This window comes from Xenopus laevis, chromosome 1L, assembly GCF_017654675.1.
Source record: "Xenopus laevis strain J_2021 chromosome 1L, Xenopus_laevis_v10.1, whole genome shotgun sequence".
Lineage (NCBI taxonomy): Eukaryota > Metazoa > Chordata > Amphibia > Anura > Pipidae > Xenopus > Xenopus laevis.
This window is the reverse complement of record NC_054371.1, coordinates 122,972,192-122,994,973: the sequence shown is the minus strand read 5'-3', so window position 1 is coordinate 122,994,973 and position 22,782 is coordinate 122,972,192. Positions and strand designations below refer to the sequence as shown.

The following is a 22,782-nucleotide window of genomic DNA, read 5'->3' as shown; positions in this document are numbered from 1 at the left end:
ATATCAAAAATTCTGAAACCCAAAATGTTGTTCTCTAGCATATAGGCTTCCTACTGCACCAGATAATCTCAACCTAAAGGGCAACTTCATTAAAATTGGAGATCGCTATTTTTCCTCCGTAAGAGAAAATGGTAGAGATAAAATGTATTCTCAAGTTTATGCAACTTTGAGTTGTTAAAACTCAAATATCAAATGAAAAATATTGAATATTGAATTAAACATTGAATCAAATGAAAACTTACTTTAAACCTTCTATACAAGTGAAGTGTATCTTCAGCATTTAAATAACTTTAATTGTTTTTTTCACATTTTTTTTAAACATTTGAGATGTTACAGCCTCACTGAAAATTAAATGGAATGTATACCTATCTTTTTTACATGAACTCAGTCATTTGGGGTTATATTTGACAAGTGCACTATCTGGGCTGCCAAAAACAATGTTTTTTTTTTTTTTTACACAAACATTTCTAATTCCATAGATTGAAAGGAAACCATGATAGCCTGTGCTGCAGAAGCCAGTTCCATACTCCATCACACAGTGATCTAACCTCTCTCTTACTTTGTTACATTGAGAAATGATTCTGGAACTTCTGTACCTTCAAGAACCTGTGCACCATCCCCTGCGGAAAGTAGAAGAACTTCAAGTATCAGAATCCATCACTTCACAATGGAACAAGGTGAGGGAGGGATTATATTATTCATTATTAGCCTTAGGGGAATTGGGAAATGAGTAGCATGATTGCCTACCATTTTTGCCTATCAATCTATGCAATCAGGCATATAGCAACTAATTCGCTATTAGATTTCATCATCTACAAGTTACAAAACAAAAGCAATGATCTAATTGGTTGCTATGGGCAATTTCACAGGTGATGTTTGTCTCCAATGTTTTACACAGCATGATAAATAAGCCCCTATGTGTAGGTTGGGAGGCGGGAGTTAACAGTAGCAATAAACTATATTTATACTCCGGTATTTCTCTAGGGGCTGCAAAAACATCAGTTTAAATAAAATTTGTTCATGCAATTATATTATTGTAAAATACTTGGTTTCTAATATAACGCTAGCTTGCAGTACAAAGAGACTGAAGAGAGCCCATACTGTGTCAAGAATAAAGTCTTGTCATTGTTCTTTTGCAACGATGGCCTGAATGCTTTGCAACAGGATAAGATGGGAGGCTGAACACAGTGTGTACAAGTTGCCAAGCAACTGAACCCAGACCAGGGCAGAATAAAACTTTTTGATTAAAAACAGCAGGTAGAATATGGATCTTTGAATTTAAATGTATTTTTTTTTTTTAATTTGAAACCTGCCTTCACCCTTTGGCTTATACAACCATTTTTACTGCAGTCTCTCAGACCCAAACCAGGCCAGTTATTAGGATTCATTGTAGATGAGGTAAAAAGGGCAAATAGCTATAGGACACAGCCCTCTGTCTGCGAGATACCTGCTACTCAGACACTCGATAGGGGCTGGATTGGATGACCTAGTGCTGGGTAACATCTGACACTGCTGCAACCAAAGAAACCACATGAAATGCATGATACATTGAACCCTTAATATTCCAGACGGACCAGCAAAGCATTATTCAGAATGAAAAAATAAAAGAGCAGTTCTAAGCCAGTTTCTATTGATTTTAAGGTGTTTGTGTTCTTCACATAGCCCCCTCACATCTCTTTGTTGCAGATTTTTCCCTCCTTCACTCTATCATGAATGTTTTTGTGTTCTTTGTCTCTTTCCATTACAAACTCTTATTTCATTTAATTACATCTTACTATACTTACATTCAGTCAATATCTCACTTTCCCTTTGTGCCATCTTGTTTTCTCTTACCTGTTTGCCTCTCTTAACCTTACCCACAATTTCATGTATCAAAGCCCCCAACCATTAGAGCCCTCCCTATTACACAGCTAGCTAGCTTTAACTTTCTCCTTTATCTCTGTTCTAAGCCTGCATAGTGTTCTAATCCTATGCCTCAACTAATTAAAACACATTTTTTCTCTTGTCATTTATTTAATCTATTTAAGATCTCTAAAGATCACAAAGCGTCTATTCTTGTACTGCTGTCCAACTCCATTTTTTTGTATCCCCTTCAAGCTCCCATGCCTCTTCATTCTCTGCTTATAATACTTCCACCTGCACACTTCAGGAAGCCTCTGAATCCCTCAAGAATACAGAACACACATGGTTAAGTGACTCAATCTGCTGCGGCTGGGTAATGTCCTGCTAAGATCACTGGAGAGCTGCAGAAGGCAAACTGCCCTCATACAATTAGCCAATTCTCTGAACTGTCACACACATTGTTCCACGGTAACACAAACTCTGCAGTGCACCAACTGGACAGAAGACTAGTTGTGGTTATAAAGGGTGCAGATAATCCCCCACGCATGCTCATTCAAGGCATCCTCCCCTCTCACCCACCTCCAGTAAGGGACTGTAAAAGAGAGCAGTTCTTTCTCTTGTTCTATTGATCCCTGATGGAATTGTCATTGGGTAGGGGGGAGGCTGAGGGGTCCGGAAAGTTCAGCCCCTAACCTTTTATCCTACCCCCCACTCATACACTCGTGTGTGGATGTGTCAGAGCACTGAGGATGCAGTGACGCTGTGTTTCTGAATTATGCACACACCTCTTGTAAGGACTGGCTTCCCTGCAGCTTCTCTCATCTCTGGTACCTTAACAGACCTGGATGAATACCCTTCCTCTTGGTTTATAATATAACCCATCCATTCTGTCTCCCTCAAACACTGTAACCCTCATTCATATCTCTTTGTGAACCCCACCAGCTGTACCGGGTTTTAATTAATGCATTCCAACAGACTTTAATCATGGATCTTCAGCATCCAAGCAGGTAATACAAAAACCTTTTTTTCTCTTCCCATTTATGGGACTTCATTGAAAGGGCACCCTTGTTAATGCCTAGCCTATTGCTTGTTATTTGGGATTACTGTTGGATAAGTGCTTGCAATTCTTTTAAAATCCCTTCTATGTCCATTGATGCATTGCTTGTTCAAAGGTGCTTTAATAGGATTCTGTTGAATAACTCTGCAATATTATAAAGTGGAGTATGTTTCAGGTAATCCCCTAATAATTTCATTACTAGTAAAGCTTTTAAATGAGGCAGCAAGCTGAGGATTTTGAGGTTTTATTTTTCTATATTGAGAAAAAATATATTTGCAAATCAGTCATAAGAAATTTAACCTTATTGTTTAAATGCAATTTAACAGCAAAGATTTCAGGTAATTAAGGTAAAGGTTATTTTTTACTTGTTGTATTATAGAGCCATTTGTTGATTTTAAAAAAGTGTTGTGAAAGGATAGTCAGGAAAGGGTGCCTTTCAGACTTATTAAGCAATGTTCCAACTGTAAGTAGTTATGGCAGGTTATGTACCTAAACATTTTTTCTTTCAATCACTGCTGTAATGAAGGCACCATTGAATTTACACATTAATGAACCTATTTACTGTAATGATCCTTTACAGCTTTCATTAAGGGTAGGGCGATGTGACTACTTGCTGGCTTGTCACGTTGTATTTGGATAGTAAGATATCCCCTTTCTCCTTCTGTTTCAGTGTTAGGGATGCAAGGAAATGCTGGCAGAAAAAGAGTTAACCTTGTGCAGGATTAACGGTTTAGGCTTCTCATTGGTCACCAGTAATACTATACAACACAAAGGAGTTTATATATTTTTTCTTTGGTAATTGACAATTCATTCTGCAATGTCTGTTTAGAATGTAAGCTGACTTCACATTTAGCAAGACAGAGTGTACACACATGTATGCCATGTTTATGCATTCAGAGTCTGGGGAGAAAGCCATTCAACAGAAAACCAATATCATTTGCATTTGTCACTCTGTCTTTTCTTCATGTGGAGCAGGTGGGACATTAAAATCCCATTGGCAGTCCTACTAAAATTAATAGGGGGGCTAGAGAAAATAAGAACTACAGAACTGAAGTGGCCCATTATAATAGCATATGGGAATTAGGTATACCAACATGTCTTAATGACCAAACTGCTAAGGGATTGAAAAGGGGGAATTTATCTCTGACATCTTGAATTGAGTACACTTGTTCATTAAGTCATTTTCTATCTATATGTTGGTAAAAACAAAAAAATTACCTACACTCAGACAATAATATTTAGCATTACTGTATCCCTCCCCCTATCTATCTATCTATCTATCTATCTATCTATCTATCTATCTATCAATGTATCTATCTGTCTATTATCTATCTATCTGTCTATTACCTATCTATCTGTCTATTATCTATCTATCTGTCTATTATCTATCTATCATCTATCTATCTATCTATCTATCATTTATCTATCTATCTATCTATCTATCTATCAATGTATCTATCTATCTGTCTATTATCTATCTATCTGTCTATTATCTATCTATCTGTCTATTATCTATCTATCATCTATCTATCTATCTATCTATCTATCTATCTATCTAGCCATTTGTTTTAAACATTTGTTTCATATTTTCTGTCCTTTTCCTCTGTATATTTTTTATATAAAATTTGTAAATCTGTATTTGACTGTCTAACACCTATGCCTATATATTTCTTTACGTGTGCTTAACTGTGTATTATATATACACTGATAGGTTTCAAGCCTTTGTAGAAATACATGTGAAAATGGCATATAGATTTAGCGCTTACGTTTTGGAACTCCTGGAAGAAAAATCTTGATACAGTATTATTGTTATCTATATAAATATGCCAGGTGCATTATACTCTCTGTCTGCCCAGTCAACCATATTTTTTTAATAGTCTCTAAAATCCTAAACTATAAACTGAGTAACATTGGGTAATACTCTTTGCAGTTTTGTTTTTTTAATTATGAACTGAACTGAAGAATGGACACATACAGTTAGCTATTGGATGGAATGACTACAATCCAATAGGATAACATGATGCTCTGCAAATTGTTGGCCATGAGCCCCACTTATGGGGTAATGGTCAATCATTTGGAAGAAATGGAAATTGAGAAAAACTGGCTAACCTTTGTGTGTGTCCAGCATACATCACTGCTCTCTGGGTAAGTGAGGCCAGGGTTTGATCCCTAATGAAAAACACAGTTGGCTTGGAAATCACTTTCAATGATATTATCTGGAAAAGTCATCATGTATTGTCACTGCAGCTTTGCTCGGGAATAGTAGCAGCAATGAAACAGCCCATTGCCTTCAGTTGGAAAAATAAGAATCACTACAAGTGTGTCAAACCTGCATGACTGTCAGCTACGAATCATCAACTGTATGTTTAGCTCTCTTAAAACAATGATCCCCTGTATTACCAGATGAGATATTTTGGCAGTGCTTGTTTTTGGGCAGCTACCATGGGTTCAGCATTTGTGCCAATAGGAAACAACCCATCGTGAGTAATGGTATTTTGACTGCTGCCATAAGTGGTGATCATAAAATTCAATGTGCCATTGCCCTTAATCTCTCTATTTTCGAACTTAGATATTAAGCTTAAGCTACTTAATTAAATTCAATTAAATTCTTTCTGAAGGGACTTAGTATATATATTATGTATAAACTATAACAAACAAAGGAAAGTTGTGCTCACCACTATTTTTTAAATCCATTAAGCAAGGCTGTGACCACAAAATTCATATAAACAAATACAAGAGATCCTCTGCACTCAACCCATTATCAATATATTTAGGACACTGAGAAATGTTGTGCGATAAAGGGGAACCTAAGTCCAAAATAGAAATGCTGTATTTTGTATACTAAACATAAACATGAACTTGCTGTACCAGAAGCCAAATTAAACAAATGATTTGTTTTCAAAGTTGGCCGCAGGCGGCTGTCATCTTGTAACTTTGTTAAACATCTTTGCAAGACCAAGACCATGCACATGCTCAGTGTGGTCTGGGCTTCAGTTGGGAGGCTAAGCTTAGGAATTGACATAAATTATCAAAACAGCACAAGTCAAATAATATCTGCCATAGAAGCTGATACAGCAGATATTAATAATCAGAATATGCAGACTGCACTGGATCTGTGGATACAAATCTCTATACAGTCGCCGGCTGCTTTACAGGGAAACAAACAAAGCTGCTCGAGTTCTGGGAAGTAATGTGGAGGGCTCCCCCCTGCCATTTGAAAGCATGATTTTTTCCATGCAGAGCAGCTAGGGACTGTCTTCCTATCCTCAGCAGTCAGAGCAAGTAAATGAAGGGGGAATTTCACTGCATACAGTCAGGTTTATTATAAAAACGGTACACATTTTTTATATTGGAGATAGATTTCTTTTTCATTAAAGAAAGTAAAAATGGGATTTTATTTTTTTGCCTTAATATCCCTTTAAGCACTAATAATGCTTTTGTTTGTCCATATCTTGCAATATCTTTAAGCTGGAAAACTGCGCCAAAGTCATCAAAATGGCAGCCATGTTTGTGAGTTTTAACCTTGAAAGCAGCAAGTAAGTTGCAGGTAAAACTGGTCCCTGTGTAAAATGTATAATGAAGCAATAGAATAGTTGAGTGTAGGACTGGCCATACTGGTTATGACAGCTTAAATATATTGCAATATATCGACAAACAAAGGATAAGGCATTTTTAGTAGCTTAAGGCACAAAATATTTCTTGTTCTTAATATATTAATAATGGGTTGAGTGCAGAGGATCTCTTGTATTTGTTTATATATATTATGTATATACAAACAAAATTATCTACAAGTATCTCAATTTCTTGTCAGTGGTACCACAATACCACAATATCTAAGAGTATTTTTCTTGTGAAACTGCTTAATGTTGTGTTCAGGTTGGCATCGACTGAGAATTATCACGGGAGGCAAAATGACTCTGCAATGCAATGTGTCCCAGCTGTGCAGAGATAACCTCTAACAGTAGCTAGAGAATGTTGTGTGAGGCAAGGAATAGGGATGTAGCGAACGTCGGAAAAAAAGTTCGCGAACATATTCGCGAACTTGCGCAAAAATGCGAGCGGTTCGCGAACCCCATAGACTTCAATGGGAAGGCGAACTTTAACATCTAGAAAAGACATTTCTGGCCAGAAAAATGATTTTAAAGTTGTTTAAAGGGTGCAACGACCTGGACAGTGGCATGCCAGAGGGGGATCAAGGGCAAAAATGTATCTGAAAAATCTGCCTGTGTGTGCTTGGAAGAGATAGTGTAGGGGGAGAGCTGTTAGTGATTTCAGGGACAGATGATAGTAAGTTTGCTGGCTAGTAATCTGCTTGATACTGCTCTGTATTGGAGGGACAGAAGTCTGCAGGGATTTGAGGGACATTTTAGCTTAGGTAGCTTTGCTGGCTAGTAATCTACTGTTCTCTTTAAACAACTGCCATACGTTGACCTTGTAGGCATTGTTTGCCCAGTTTTTTTGGACGCAGCCACTGAAGCACAGTTGCCAGAAAAAATATGCCATATAAATGCTGAAAATAGTCATTTTTCGCCATACGTTGACCTTGTAGACATTGTTTGCCCAGTTTTTTTGGACGCAGCCACTGAAGCACAGTTGCCAGAAAAAATATGCCATATAAATGCTGAAAATAGTAATTTTTCGCCATACGTTGACCTTGTAGACATTGTTTGCCCAGTTTTTTTGGTTGCAGCCACTGAAGCACAGTTGCCAGAAAAAATATGCCACATAAATGCTGAAAATAGTCATTTTTTGCCATATACGTTGAGTCAACGTATGGCAAAAAATGACTATTTTCAGCATTTATATGGCATATTTTTTCTGGCCTCTGTGCTTCAGTGGCTGTGGCCAAAAAAACTGGGCAAACAATGCCTACAAGGTCAACGTCGTTGACCTTGTAGGCATTGTTTGCCCAGTTTTTTTGGCCACAGCCACTGAAGCACAGAGGCCAGAAAAAATATGCCATATAAATGCTGAAAATAGTCATTTTTTTGGTCGCAGCCACTGAAGCACAGTTGCCAGAAAAATTATGCCATATAAATGCTGAAAATATAAATTTTTTTGGTTGCAGCCACTGAAGCACAGAGGCCAGAAAAATTATGCCATATAAATGCAGAAAATATGCATTTTTTTGGTCGCAGCCACTGAAGCACAGTTGACAGAAAAATTATGCCATATAAATGCTGAAAATATAAATTTTTTTGGTTGCAGCCACTGAAGCACAGAGGCCAGAAAAATTATGCCATATAAATGCAGAAAATATGCATTTTTTTGGTCGCAGCCACTGAAGCACAGTTGCCAGAAAAATTATGCCATATAAATGCTGAAAATAGTAATTTTTTTGGTTGCAGCCACTGAAGCACAGAGGCCAGAAAAATTATGCCATATAAATGCAGAAAATATGCATTTTTTTGGTCGCAGCCACTGAAGCACAGTTGACAGAAAAATTATGCCATATAAATGCTGAAAATATACATTTTTTTGGTTGCAGCCACTGAAGCACAGAGGCCAGAAAAATTATGTCATATAAATGCAGAAAATAGGCATTTTTTTGGTCGCAGCCACTGAAGCACAGAGGCCAGAAAAAATTAAACCAGTAGGGTTTGCACCCTAGTTTGTAACGGTGGCGGAGGGAGGAGGAGGACGCTAAAGGACAGCTGTGTGTGGAGTCATGAGGCTTGAAGAGAAGGACAGCTGCATAGAAGTCAGAACAAGTCTTCCGGCGTGCAGTAACCCTCCGAGATCCACCCCTCATTCATTTTAATAAAGGTCAGGTAATCGACACTTTTGTGACCTAGGCGAGTTCTCTTCTCAGTTACAATCCCTCCTGCTGCACTGAAGGTCCTTTCTGAGAGCACACTTGAGGCTGGGCAAGACAAGAGGTTCATGGCAAATTGTGACAGCTCTGGCCACAGATCAAGCCTGCGCACCCAGTAGTCCAGGGGTTCATCGCTCCTCAGAGTGTCGATATCTGCAGTTAATGCCAGGTAGTCCGCTACCTGCCGGTCGAGGCGTTCTTTGAGGGTGGATCCAGAAGGGTTGTGGCGCTGCCTTGGACAGAAAAACATTTGCATGTCTGACGTTACAGACTGGCCAAAGGGCTTTGTCCTTGCAGGTGTGCTCGTGGCAGGATTACTGGCACCTCTGCCCCTGGAATGTTGATGAGTTCCTGAAGTGACATCACCCTTAAAAGCATTGTACAACATGTTTTGCAGGCTGGTTTGTAAATGCCGTATCTTTTCGGACTTGTGGTATGTTGGTAACATTTCTGACACTTTATGCTTGTACCGAGGGTCTAGTAGCGTTGCGACCCAGTACAGGTCCTTCTCCTTAAGCCTCTTGATACGGGGGTCCTTCAACAGGCATGACAGCATGAAAGACCCCATTCTCACAAGGTTGGATGCAGAGCTATCCATCTCCGCTTCCTCATTATCAAGGACTGCATCATCCACGGTCTCCTCCCCCCAGCCACGTACAAGACCAGGGGTCCCCAAAAGGTCACCACTAGCCCCCTGGGAAGCCTGCTCCTGTTGGTCCTCCTCCTCCTCCTCCACAAAGCCACCTTCCTCCTCTGACTCCACTTCTGGCACCTCTCCCTGCGTTGCAGCATGTGCCTGGGTTCGTTCTGGTGATTCCGACCAGAAATCGTGCGCTTCCAGCTCCTCGTCACGCTGGTCTACAGCCTCATCTGTCACTCGTCGCACGGCACGCTCCAGGAATAAAGCGAAGGGTATTAGGTCGCTGATGGTGCCTTCGGTGCGACTGACCATATTTGTCACCTCTTCAAAAGGTCGCATGAGCCTGCAGGCATCGCGCATAAGCACCCAGTAACGGGGGAAAAAAATCCCCAGCTGTGCAGATCCAGTCCTACCACCCAGTTCAAAAAGGTACTCGTTGACGGCCCTTTGTTGTTGCAGCAGACGTTCCAACATAAGGAGCGTTGAATTCCAGCGAGTCTGGCTGTCAGAAATCAAACGCCTGACTGGCATGTTGTAGCGCTGCTGAATGTCAGCAAGGCGTGCCATGGCTGTGTAGGAACGTCTGAAATGGGCCGACACCTTTCTGGACTGGGTGAGAACGTCCTGGAATCCTGGGTACTTGGAGACAAAACGTTGGACTATTAAATTTAACACATGTGCCATGCAGGGCACATGTGTTAAATTGCCTAGTCTCAACGCTGCCAACAGATTGCTTCCATTGTCACACACCACTTTTCCGATCTGCAGTTGGTGTGGGGTCAGCCACCGATCGGCCTGTGACTGCAGAGATGACAGGAGTACAGATCCGGTATGGTTTTTGCTTTCCAGGCACGTCATCCCCAAGACAGCGTGACAACGGCGTACCTGGCACGTCGAATAGCCTAGGGGGAGCTGGGGGTGCACAGGTGTGGAGGAGGAGAAGGAGGACCCAGCAGCAGAGTAAGAAGAAGAAGAAGACGAGGTAGAGAGCGATGGAGGAGTAGAGGTGGTGGCAGAACCGCGTGCAATCCGTGGCGGTGACACCAACTCCACTGTTGTTGTTGAGCTACCCATTCCCTGCTTCCCAGCCATTACCAAGTTCACCCAGTGGGCAGTGTAGGTGACATACCTGCCCTGACCATGCTTGGAGGACCATGCGTCAGTAGTCATATGGACCTTTGGCCCAACACTAAGTGACAGAGATGCGGTAACTTGGCTCTGCACATGTTGGTACAGGTGTGGTATTCCCTTTTTAGAAAAAAAATTGCGGCTGGGTACCTTCCACTGCGGTGTCCCAATTGCTACAAATTTGTGGAAGGCCTCAGAGTCCACCAGCTGGTATGGTAAAAGCTGGCGGGCTAAGAGTGCAGACAAGCCAGCTGTCAGACGCCGGGCAAGGGGGTGACAGTCAGACATTGGCTTCTTACGCTCAAACATGGCCTTCACAGAAACTTGGCTGGTGGCAGATGACTGGGAATGGGAACAGGTGGTCAAGGTGGAAGGCGGAGTGGAGGGTGGTTCAGACGGGTCAAGGAGAGCAGAGGTAGAGCAGTAAGATGCTGGACCAGAAGGAGTGTGGCTTTTAGTTTGCCTGTTGCCTTTGAGGTGTTGCTCCCAAAGTGCTTTGTGCTTGCCGCTCATGTGCCTTCGCATAGAAGTTGTACCTATGTGGCTGTTGGGCTTACCAAGGCTCAGTTTCTGACTGCACTCATTGCAAATTACAATGCTTTTGTCAGAGGCACACACATTAAAAAAATCCCACACTGCTGACTTTTTGGAAGTGTGCGATCTGGCGGTAACAGTAGAAGTTGGCGGAGTTGGCGGTATTGGCGGCAATGGCGGGTGCGTTGGCCGGCTGAACACAGGTGCCGATACATGTTGTTGCCCTACTGATCCCTGCGGGCTGTCCTCCCTGCTTCTTCTAAGTCTTATTCTCCTACTGCCTCTCTGACTCTCCGTCTCTCCATCTGAACTACCCTCCTCTTGCTCTCTTCTACTAGGCACCCACAAAACATCAATCTCCTCATCATCATTCTCCTCAGATGCATCAATTTCTTCTGACACATCACAGAAGGAAGCAGCAGCGGGGACCTCCTCCTCATCACTCATTATGTCCATCTCTATCGTGTTCTCTGCCAGAATTAAATCTGGTGTAAGGTCCTCATCTCCTTCATCTTCTTCTGGCAATAATGGTTGCGCATTACTCAGTTCAAGAAACTCATGGGAAAATAACTCCTCTGACCCCAGTGAAGAAGGGGCACCGGTGGTGGAGGAAGTGTTACGTGGGGTGGCCATAGCAGTGGAGGATGAGGAGGATGTTGTGGTAAAGTTAGAAACGGTAGAGGATGGGGTGTGCTGTGTAAGCCAGTCAACTACCTCTTCAGCATTTTGGGAGTTCAGGGTCATTGGCTTTTTAAAACTGGGCAATTTGCTAGGGCCACAGGATTGCATAGCAGCACGGCCCCTAGCACGGCCTCTGCGTGGCGGCCTGCCTTTGCCTGGCATTATTTTTAAAAAAACAACAACAACAACAAAAACTCAGTTGGTTTTTCTGGAAACGATAATACACACAGCTAGATGGCGGGTTGAAGAAAACACTGTGCAAATAATGCCTACAAAGTCAACGTATACACTACTACAGCGGTGGATACGGATTACGTAAAATATATGAATGCTGCTTGAAAAAAAGTAACTCAAGTGGTTTTTCTAGAGACGATAATATTATCAATATTTAGACAAAATGTGAACAAGGTCACACAGCTCGATGGCGGGTTGAAGAAAACACTGTGCAAATAATGCCTACAAGGTCAACGTATACACTACTACAGCGGTGCATACGGATTACGTAAAATATATGAATGCTGCTTGAAAAAAAGTAACTCAAGTGGTTTTTCTAGAGACGATAATATTATCAATATTTAGACAAAATGTGAACAAGCTCACACAGCTCGATGGCGGGTTGAAGAAAACAGTGTGCAAATAATGCCTACAAGGTCAACGTATACACTACTACAGCGGTGGATACGGATTACGTAAAATATATGAATGCTGCTTGAAAAAAAGTAACTCAAGTGGTTTTTCTAGAGACGATAATATTATCAATATTTAGACAAAATGTGAACAAGCTCACACAGCTCGATGGCGGGTTGAAGAAAACACTGTGCAAATAATGCCTACAAGGTCAACGTATACACTACTACAGCGGTGGATACGGATTACGTAAAATATATGAATGCTGCTTGAAAAAAAGTAACTCAAGTGGTTTTTCTAGAGACGATAATATTATCAATATTTAGACAAAATGTGAACAAGGTCACACAGCTCGATGGCGGGTTGAAGAAAACAGTGTGCAAATAATGCCTACAAGGTCAACGTATACACTACTACAGCGGTGGATACGGATTACGTAAAATATATTATGGCTGCTTGAAAAAAGTGACTCCGGTGTTTTTTCTGGAGACGGTAATATTATGGATATTTAGACAGAATGTGAACAAGGTCACACAGCTCGATGGCGGGTTGAAGAAAACAGTGTGCAAATAATGCCTACAAGGCCAACGTATACACTACTACAGCGGTGGATACGGATTACGTAAAATATATGAATGCTGCTTGAAAAAAGTGACTCCGGTGTTTTTTCTGGAGACGGTAATATTATGGATATTTAGACAGAATGTGAACAAGGTCACACAGCTCGATGGCGGGTTGAAGAAAACAGTGTGCAAATAATGCCTACAAGGCCAACATATACACTACTACAGCGGTGGATATGGATTACGTAAAATATATGAATGCTGCTTGAAAAAAAGTAACTCAAGTGGTTTTTCTAGAGACGATAATATTATCAATATTTAGACAAAATGTGAACAAGCTCACACAGCTCGATGGCGGGTTGAAGAAAACACTGTGCAAATAATGCCTACAAGGTCAACGTATACACTACTACAGCGGTGGATACGGATTACGTAAAATATATGAATGCTGCTTGAAAAAAAGTAACTCAAGTGGTTTTTCTAGAGACGATAATATTATCAATATTTAGACAAAATGTGAACAAGGTCACACAGCTCGATGGCGGGTTGAAGAAAACAGTGTGCAAATAATGCCTACAAGGTCAACGTATACACTACTACAGCGGTGGATACGGATTACGTAAAATATATTATGGCTGCTTGAAAAAAGTGACTCCGGTGTTTTTTCTGGAGACGGTAATATTATGGATATTTAGACAGAATGTGAACAAGGTCACACAGCTCGATGGCGGGTTGAAGAAAACAGTGTGCAAATAATGCCTACAAGGCCAACGTATACACTACTACAGCGGTGGATACGGATTACGTAAAATATATGAATGCTGCTTGAAAAAAGTGACTCCGGTGTTTTTTCTGGAGACGGTAATATTATGGATATTTAGACAGAATGTGAACAAGGTCACACAGCTCGATGGCGGGTTGAAGAAAACAGTGTGCAAATAATGCCTACAAGGCCAACGTATACACTACTACAGCGGTGGATACGGATTACGTAAAATATATGAATGCTGCTTGAAAAAAGTGACTCCGGTGTTTTTTCTGGAGACGGTAATATTATGGATATTTAGACAGAATGGGAACAAGGTCACACAGCTCGATGGCGGGTTGAAGAAAACAGTGTGCAAATAATGCCTACAAGGCCAACGTATACACTACTACAGCGGTGGATACGGATTACGTAAAATATATTATGGCTGCTTGAAAAAAGTGACTCCGGTGTTTTTTCTGGAGACGGTAATATTATGGATATTTAGACAGAATGTGAACAAGGTCACACAGCTCGATGGCGGGTTGAAGAAAACAGTGTGCAAATAATGCCTACAAGGCCAACGTATACACTACTACAGCGGTGGATACGGATTACGTAAAATATATGAATGCTGCTTGAAAAAAGTGACTCCGGTGTTTTTTCTGGAGACGGTAATATTATGGATATTTAGACAGAATGGGAACAAGGTCACACAGCTCGATGGCGGGTTGAAGAAAACAGTGTGCAAATAATGCCTACAAGGCCAACGTATACACTACTACAGCGGTGGATACGGATTACGTAAAATATATTATGGCTGCTTGAAAAAAGTGACTCCGGTGTTTTTTCTGGAGACGGTAATATTATGGATATTTAGACAGAATGTGAACAAGGTCACACAGCTCGATGGCGGGTTGAAGAAAACAGTGTGCAAATAATGCCTACAAGGCCAACGTATACACTACTACAGCGGTGGATACGGATTACGTAAAATATATTATGGCTGCTTGAAAAAAGTGACTCCGGTGTTTTTTCTGGAGACGGTAATATTATGGATATTTAGACAGAATGTGAACAAGGTCACACAGCTCGATGGCGGGTTGAAGAAAACAGTGTGCAAATAATGCCTACAGGGCAAATAATGCCTAAAAGGTCAACTTATACACTACTACAGCGGTAGTAAAATAAAAAAAGTAAAATAAAAAAAAAAATGAATATTAAAAAAAAAAAATTAAAGTTGGTGCTGCTGAACTACTAGGAGCAGCAGATTAGCACACCAGTCCCACTCCCCAACACTGCTAGACTAATAGCACTGGGCTCTTATAGTAGTAGTAGTAGTAGTAGTAGTAAAACAACAAAAAAATAAATAAAAGCAGTCCTTACAAGGACTACTGTTATTGCAGCAGTCAGCAGATGAGATCAGAAGCAGGACAGCTGCCCACTGCAGCTACATACAGAGCACTGCAGTAGAAGGTAGATTACTAGCCAGCAAAGCTACCTAAGCTTAAATGTCCCTCAAACCCCTGCAGACTTCTGTCCCTCCAATAACAGAGCAGTATCAAAACGATTACTAGCCAGCAAACTTTCAACTGTCCCTGAAATCACTAACAGGCAGCAGCTCTCTCCCTACACTATCTCTTCAGCACACACAGGCAGAGTGAAAAAACGCTGCAGGGCTTCGGTTTTTATAGGGAAGGGGAGTGGTCCAGGGGAGAGCTTCCTGATTGGCTGCCATGTACCTGCTGGTCTGGGGTGAGAGGGCAAAAAAAAGCGCCAACAATGGCGAACCCAAAATGGCGAACGTCGCGCGACGTTCGCGAACTTCCGGCGAGCGCGAACACCCGATGTTCGCGCGAACAAGTTCGCCGGCGAACAGTTCGCGACATCTCTAGCAAGGAATAAGTTGCTCTGCAGTTTAGCTCATTTCTAAAAGTGGCTTTGCTGGAGGGATCAGTGGAAAGTGAGTTTTCCAAGGTAGTAATTCTGAATTTATTTTAGAGTTAAGATAATTAAAGATACTAAGATTTCAACTTGGACTTTCTTGACTTATAAAGCATTATACATTAAATTCTATCTATCTATCTATCTATCTATCTGTCTGTCTGTCTGTCTGTCTGTCTGTCTGTCTGTCTGTCTGTCTGTCTGTCTGTCTATCCATCTATCTATCATCTATCTATCTATCTATCTATCATCTATCTATCTATCTATCTATCTATCATCTATCTATATATCGATCTATCATCTAGCTATAGGGCAAAGGCCAACACTCGCATGCCTTAAAGGATAGCCTGTAATGCAGAAAGGTTTATTAACGTTCCAGGCTCACACAGAGGCCTATCTATATAGTTGTATTTTATAGGACTGTGTGCATTTTTTAAAAGGGTTAAGTGGACTGTCCCCAGCCCCTAGCTGCAAGTGATGAAGGAGATGAGCTGATTTTAGCAAAATAGAATAGTGAATTAATGTGACTGACAAAACAGAATACTAGCGGTAAATAAGGACAAAAGAGGTTAGCTATGACTTATTATAGGACTAATTTAACAAAAGAGCTGACACATAAAAACAAACCCCCTTTCAGTAATTCTGCAACCATGCAATTGTTTACTTTCAATCTGATCAATTTATTGTTGAACATTTAGTGGCTTGCATATTTTTTAATTGAATAGACTCTAGCACTCTTTTGAACATGAATAAAGGGCCAGATATACCAGGCTGGGGATGGTCAGGAACTTAGTTAGGTTTGCCTGCATTTCAGCTTTTAGAATCTTGCCATCTGTGCTTGGACATCTGTATGAGCATAACATTTTATAATTGGAACAGCCCCTACTTTCAGGATCAGAGATTTCTTAAAAGCGAAGGGCACTTAGAAAATTGCTGTGCCTTGGTACAGGGCCCTGGCAGAAATGAAAAAAATTATAAAATGTACAGACCTAAATCATTTAACAGTACCAATATGTATTATATACATATAGTTACTTATATACTGAAGCCAGACTGGGGCAAATTCAATTTTCCTTTAGGACTAAGTAATACTCATTTATATAGAGGAGAGCTTCACAACCACACACAGTAACCAATTGTCCAGTGGGATAAATGGATGGATACCATACGAGGGACTGATATATTTGTTGGCGCTGAACAGCAGGAATGTGGTTTCTCTTAACTTTTTAATCTGCAAGTGTGCTGTGCAGTGGAAGATATGGTGCATGCAGATTAGATTTTTTATACATGGATATAATCAAATCAACCAATATCCATGATAAATCAATATCAGTGGGATTATCAGACTGTTATACAGGTGCTGTATACAGACTTTATAGGGCTCCTTTACCCAAAATCAGTTTTTTTCCAAAGTGAAAGAAATTATAAGCAACTTTCCAATTATGTTACTCTACATTTATGTTACTTTAAAACCATTGAAAATTCCTAGTCAATGTATATTAAAATAATTGCTTAGTATTATAACTTGTTTCTCTAGGATAAAAGTGTTTGGATGCACAATCTCTTTAAGTTAGACCTGGGCTGACACGAGCTGCCAATTCAGCTGCTCCACACAGAGATGACAACTTACTGGTTTGTGTATGGAAGCCAAGCAATGGCCTGCCAAACCAGGGATCAGACAGATAATTATAAGACTGGTTTAAAAATTAGGTGAGGACCATATATGGTTACATAAGTTTCTCTTATAATATTATTGTTTGCCAGAGGTAATTTGCACCATTACCTGTGCAGCAAAAGTAGATCCATTCCTTTGGTGACCAAATGAGCTGATCATTGCAGGCATGGCTAGCTTTAGGATCAGACCATAATATTTTATTATGTGGGGCAAATATGTTATGAGGCAAAACTGATATAAAGTTTTCATTAGTACATATGTTGGACTTGCAAACATTTCATAATTAGAACTGAGTATTTTGCAGTCAAATTGCACTTTTCATTTTAATAAAACAAAATCTTACAAAGTGTATTATATTTTAATAAATATATTCTTTGGGGTAATGTTATAAAAGGCACTAAGTTTGCCCAGGGGCAATAACCTATATCAACCAATCAGCAGATAGAATTTACTAGTCACCTGATTAAATGCAATCATCTTATTGCTTGCCCTGGGTTACTGCTCCTTGGCAAACTTAGTGCCTTATATTACATATAGGAGAAAAATTTCCTTCTGCACACATCTCACACAGTTTAAGTTCCTACACTGAATGCCAGAGTAATTGATTGTAGAATGCAGCACTCCCAAGTGACTAAATTCAAACCGCCTTTATTCAGATGTAAAATAAAGGCAATTTGAATATTATCGCTTGGGAGTGCAATCTCTGTGGATTCTGGATGAAAATATCTAAAGGTGAACACATTACAATGCGTGCACCCCTCTGAAAAAAGGCAATCTCCTATCACTAAGGTGCTGGATAATCAATTGTTTAGAGCAATTGATTGTACTCTGAAAATTGTTAGATTGAAGGAGTGAACACATTAATAAGACACTTGATATCTCAAAACCTATATAAAAGCATAATAAAGTTTACCCAAGAATCTGATGTGCAGCTTTTGTTTAAATATGTAATTTCCCATTCAAGCAGAGACTGAGGTCCCGGAAGGTACAGGCATGGTTCCTTAGAAAGAACAAGGCAGCACTAGAACATTTAAAGTCCTAGAGGTGGAAACCTATGGAGCTAGAGTCCTAGAGACACAAGATAGATGGTCAACTATGATGGCTATGATGATATTTCTATATCATTGACAAATAGTGATATTGCCCCTTCTACACTATACAAGCAATATCATAGATGACAATATTTGAAAATGATTTCCAGGGACACATTAAAGGGCTTTTGTGCCACATGAGAACTGGCATAAAATAATCCACATTGTGCAACATCTACCATTCATAGATTGGGTGATAGTTATGGTTATTACAAAACCACTGTGTTGTAGCACTCATTTGCAACAACTACAAGTTACTGAGTGAGGACAGGCACAGAGGGACTATCCCCTGGAACTTGGGGGCACTTGACAACAATAATATGTCTTCTTAAATAAAGCTACAAATCTGTTAAAATAAGACTACGGTCAAGATTTCCCTTTGGCTAAATGATAGCATTACTATACAATGGTATCTTTTCATCTATTCATTTTAGATAATCTTGTCAAATAACCTTAGATAAACAGCAAGTTTTTTTCTTTCCTTTTATTTAAAAAAAACCCATCAGAATCATACATAGGTGTCCCTTTCTATTTGTAGATTCCGTCCTGAACCAAAAAACATTATTATTGCCAAAGAATGATAGAGATGCTTTTATTTTTCCCTTTGTTAGAAATACATATGCATATTTGGCACTTTTGTCCTACATTGTGTTTATTGTATAATCTTTCAACGTGTTGGGCGCATTGTTAAACTTATGAATGCTGAAATGGGTTAATAGTAGTCTAATGTTTAGATATGTTGTAGATATGAAATATCACAAGAGATGAGCAGGAATTTCCATGGCAACCAATCTATAGAAAACAGATTTCTGCCTTACATTGTGAGCAGCGGTGTAGCATCCTCCAAGAGCTGCGCTGGTTAATTACTTCCAGAAAGCATCACAAGGGTTAATTGCCTAGCTACTGATGACAGTATATTCCTGCAGCTAAAAGGGGTTAATCAACTGCTTTGATTGGAAGTTGGAAGCCCTCTATTAGGCAGTCAGAATTTCCTAGCTTTCCCTTGTTTTCTGTTTTTCTCACCTTCTATAAACAAGTGTACTTACATACATATAGCATTTGTAACTGTGAGGGGGCCTCAGGGCTATATGATGAAATGAGAACACAATTCAGCTCTTTTGCATATATACTATGCAGATCAACATGCGGGTGGCCAATTACCTTGCAAAACAAGTGGATCTTTACAACTTAACATCAGAAGCCAAAAGAAAACAATTAATGCACATTCTTTAGAAAATGACTTATTTCTGTGGCATTTAATATGCATTACTGAGCCCTACATTGGAATCTGTTTGTCAGTCATATTGTGATTTTAGGTTTAAACCTCTGGTACTGCAAAGCTGCATACAACTGTAAGATCAGGTGAACCTTGGGCAAGTACACCATCAGGAATCAGGAAATAGGGAAGGAAGAGGATGTATTCTAGTTGGGTAGGCTAGAGATCTAGTACAGAACAAAGACAGAATTTGACCAGAGGACAAAACAGTTTTCTAACAGGTAACATCAAACAACAGAGCCAGCAAAGTTTTGTTAGAAGCAGGAACTGTTAGAACAACCAAAATCAATAAAAATAGCACATAGAGAAATGTCAAGGTAGAGACTCCTATACCTGGGTATTCTTACTTCAGTGGTGTAACTACCGGGGGAGCAGCAAGTGCAAAGTTATCTGGGCCCTACTGGAAGGAGCAGTAGAGTATGGGGTGCCGTTTGTCCCAAATACATTCTGTATACAAAACTATCCCTAATACACAGAATGAATGTCTCTCATGTTATATAAGTATTTGTGACCATACACAGAGAAAACAAATATACAAAAGACTTATTTCTATTAAAGAATGAAAACAAAATCTGGTTAGTGCACAAAAGGATGTCATTATATCACAAACTCCATTCTGTACATTTTAACAAGCAATCTGTCTCACAAATGTATAACCTCCATGTAACGGACACACTTATGTGCAAAGTTACTTACAGAATGAATTATGTAAAAACAAAGTTGGACATAATATATAATAGTGTAACTAACTAGTGCTTGTCAAGCTAGATTTGAATGACAAAATAGATATCTGCGACAGAAAGCAAGATTTTATAGCACAGGATTCATTCTTTCCACAAAATGACAGTTTTGTTTCACAAAACAGATAAAATAACCATTCTGTGAAGCAACACTGTCAGTCACATTCCTGAACCAATAAGAACAAAGCTTATTGCCATATACAAACAAGATGAGAAGTGGCCAGCTCTGCTCCACATGGCTAAGGCAAAGTATCTGACCTGCTATAGAGGGCGCCCTCTAATGTCCCCTGTGCTGCATAGTAATAAACATGAACAAACCTTTCCTAAAAGAGCTGCTGTTAAACACTACAGATTCATAAATGCAAGTTTTTACAAATGGCTGAGAAATATAATGCTGCACTTATAATAATTGTAGAGAAAGAAAAGTATGCAAAACATAAATATGATCATTTTAGGTGAAATAGCTATTCTTATTATAGTAACCTGCTTGTGTGGCCATTTTGGTTAAGGGCATTCCTGCTGTTTTGCCATTGTCTTAGACTCACTCCTGTTCCTCTTCCTGTCTAAGCTGAGAGCAATAATGGGACAGGCCACACCCACCTGCAATGTTGTATTAAATGTACCAGAAGTTACTGTGCTTGTCTGGCTGCTTTGCATGACTCTCAGAATCAGTTATAAGTTTTGTATATGATAGTTAGACTCCAATGTCTCCTCCTAGTTGTAATCTTGCATTTTGGAAATAAAAAGAAAGACAAAAAAATTTTTTGCATGTAGTGCAGCAATTTTTTTGACCACACCCATTTTATGGCCGCATCCCCTAATTACCATGTTTATTTTACAAAGTTTGGCAGGTTATAAAAATGTGAAAATATTTCTCCTTATCTAAACTGTTAATTACTTATTTTCTTATCTCAAAATTGTTATAAAGCATCTTAGTTGCACCTGTTAGCTGTACTGGCCTCTCTGCCAAAAGCCAATTAAGTTAGAAACTTTGTTTCTTTTTCTGGCTGTTCAGTGCAGAGAAAAGAGGGACTTTCCAGTTAGGGTTGCCACCTTTTATAAAAAATTTTACCGGCTGCTGGGGGCGGGGCCTCAAAAGGGGCGGGTGTGACGTCAAAAGGGGCAGGGCGTGATGTCAAAAGGGGCGTGGCCACGCGACGGAGACCCGCGGACGCTAGAAGAGGCAAAAAAAGGTAAGTTGCAGGAGATTGGGGGCAGGCCGAGGGCTCCTTTTGATCGTGTTACAAATTTACCGGCAGCTACATTGCCGGTAAATTTGTAATACAGGCCCCGGCCTTGGCAGGTATTTTACCGGCTAGGCCGGTAAAATACCGGCCAGGTGGCAACCCTATTTTCAGTACAAATGAGGTTGAGCTGTCAAAAGAGGGACTGTCCCTCTGAAAAAGGGACAGTTGGGAGGTATGTGCACATGATCAGTCCCAAGTCTCTGGCTAAAGCTATTATGTAGTAGTTGAACTATAGCTAGACTACTACAAGCTAACTGGTGCAAGATTACAGCTAGGAGGAGACATTGGAGTCTAACTATCATATACAAAACGTATAAAGGTGGCCATACACGGGCCGATAAAAGCTGCCGACAGAACGAGTCGGCAGCTTATTGGCCCATGTATGGGGGCCCCCGACGGGCTTCCCCGATCGAGATCTGGCCGAAAGTCAGCCAGATCTCTATCGGATGGGATTAAAAATCCTGTCGGATCGTGGCCGCATCTGTTCGTTGATGCGGTCCCGCGATCCGATTTGCGCGATCCCGCGATCCCGTTTGCGTTCGCTAGGATCCGATCATTGGGCCCTAGGGCCCACGATCGGATCAGCACAATATTGCCCACCTCAAGTTGGGCATATCGGAGGGAGATCCGATCATTTGGCGACATCGCCAAACGAGCGGATCTCTCCATGTATGGGCACCTTAAATGTCTCTGAGAGTCAGGCAAAGCAGCCAGACAAGCACAGTAACTTCTGGTACATTTAATACAACATTGCAGGTGGGTGTGGCCTGTCCCATTATTGCTCTCAGCTTAGACAGGAAGAGGAACAGGAGTGAGTCATAAGATAATGGCAAAACAGCAGGAATGCCCTTAACCAAAATGGCCACACAAGCAGGTTACTACAATAAGAAAAGCCATATCACCTAAAATGATCATATTTATGTTTTGCATACTTTTCTTTCTCTACAATCATTATAAGTGCAGCATTATATTTCTCGGCCATTTGTAAAAACTTCCATTTATGAACCGGTACTGTTTAACAGCAGCTCTTTTAGGAAAGGTTTGTTCATGTTTATTACTATGCAGCACAGGGGACATTAGAGGGCGCCCTCTATAGCAGGTCAGATACTTTGCCTTAGCCATGTGGAGCAGAGCTGGCCACTTCTCATCTTGTTTGTATATGGCAATAAGCTTTGTT

General features: G+C 40.3%; 1 protein-coding gene across 1 annotated transcript in view; it reads left to right on the top strand.

The window, feature by feature from the left end:
• Positions 1 to 2,395: 2,395 nt before the first annotated feature.
• The window catches only part of LOC108713422 (aggrecan core protein), a 103,434-nt gene continuing 83,047 nt past the window's right edge, over positions 2,396 to 22,782 (top strand). Inside the window, exon 1 of the mRNA XM_018256919.2 lies at positions 2,396 to 2,849. Within this exon, the coding sequence (XP_018112408.1) occupies positions 2,827 to 2,849 (23 nt within the window). The 5' untranslated portion in view covers positions 2,396 to 2,826. The remainder of the gene's footprint in view (positions 2,850 to 22,782) is intronic.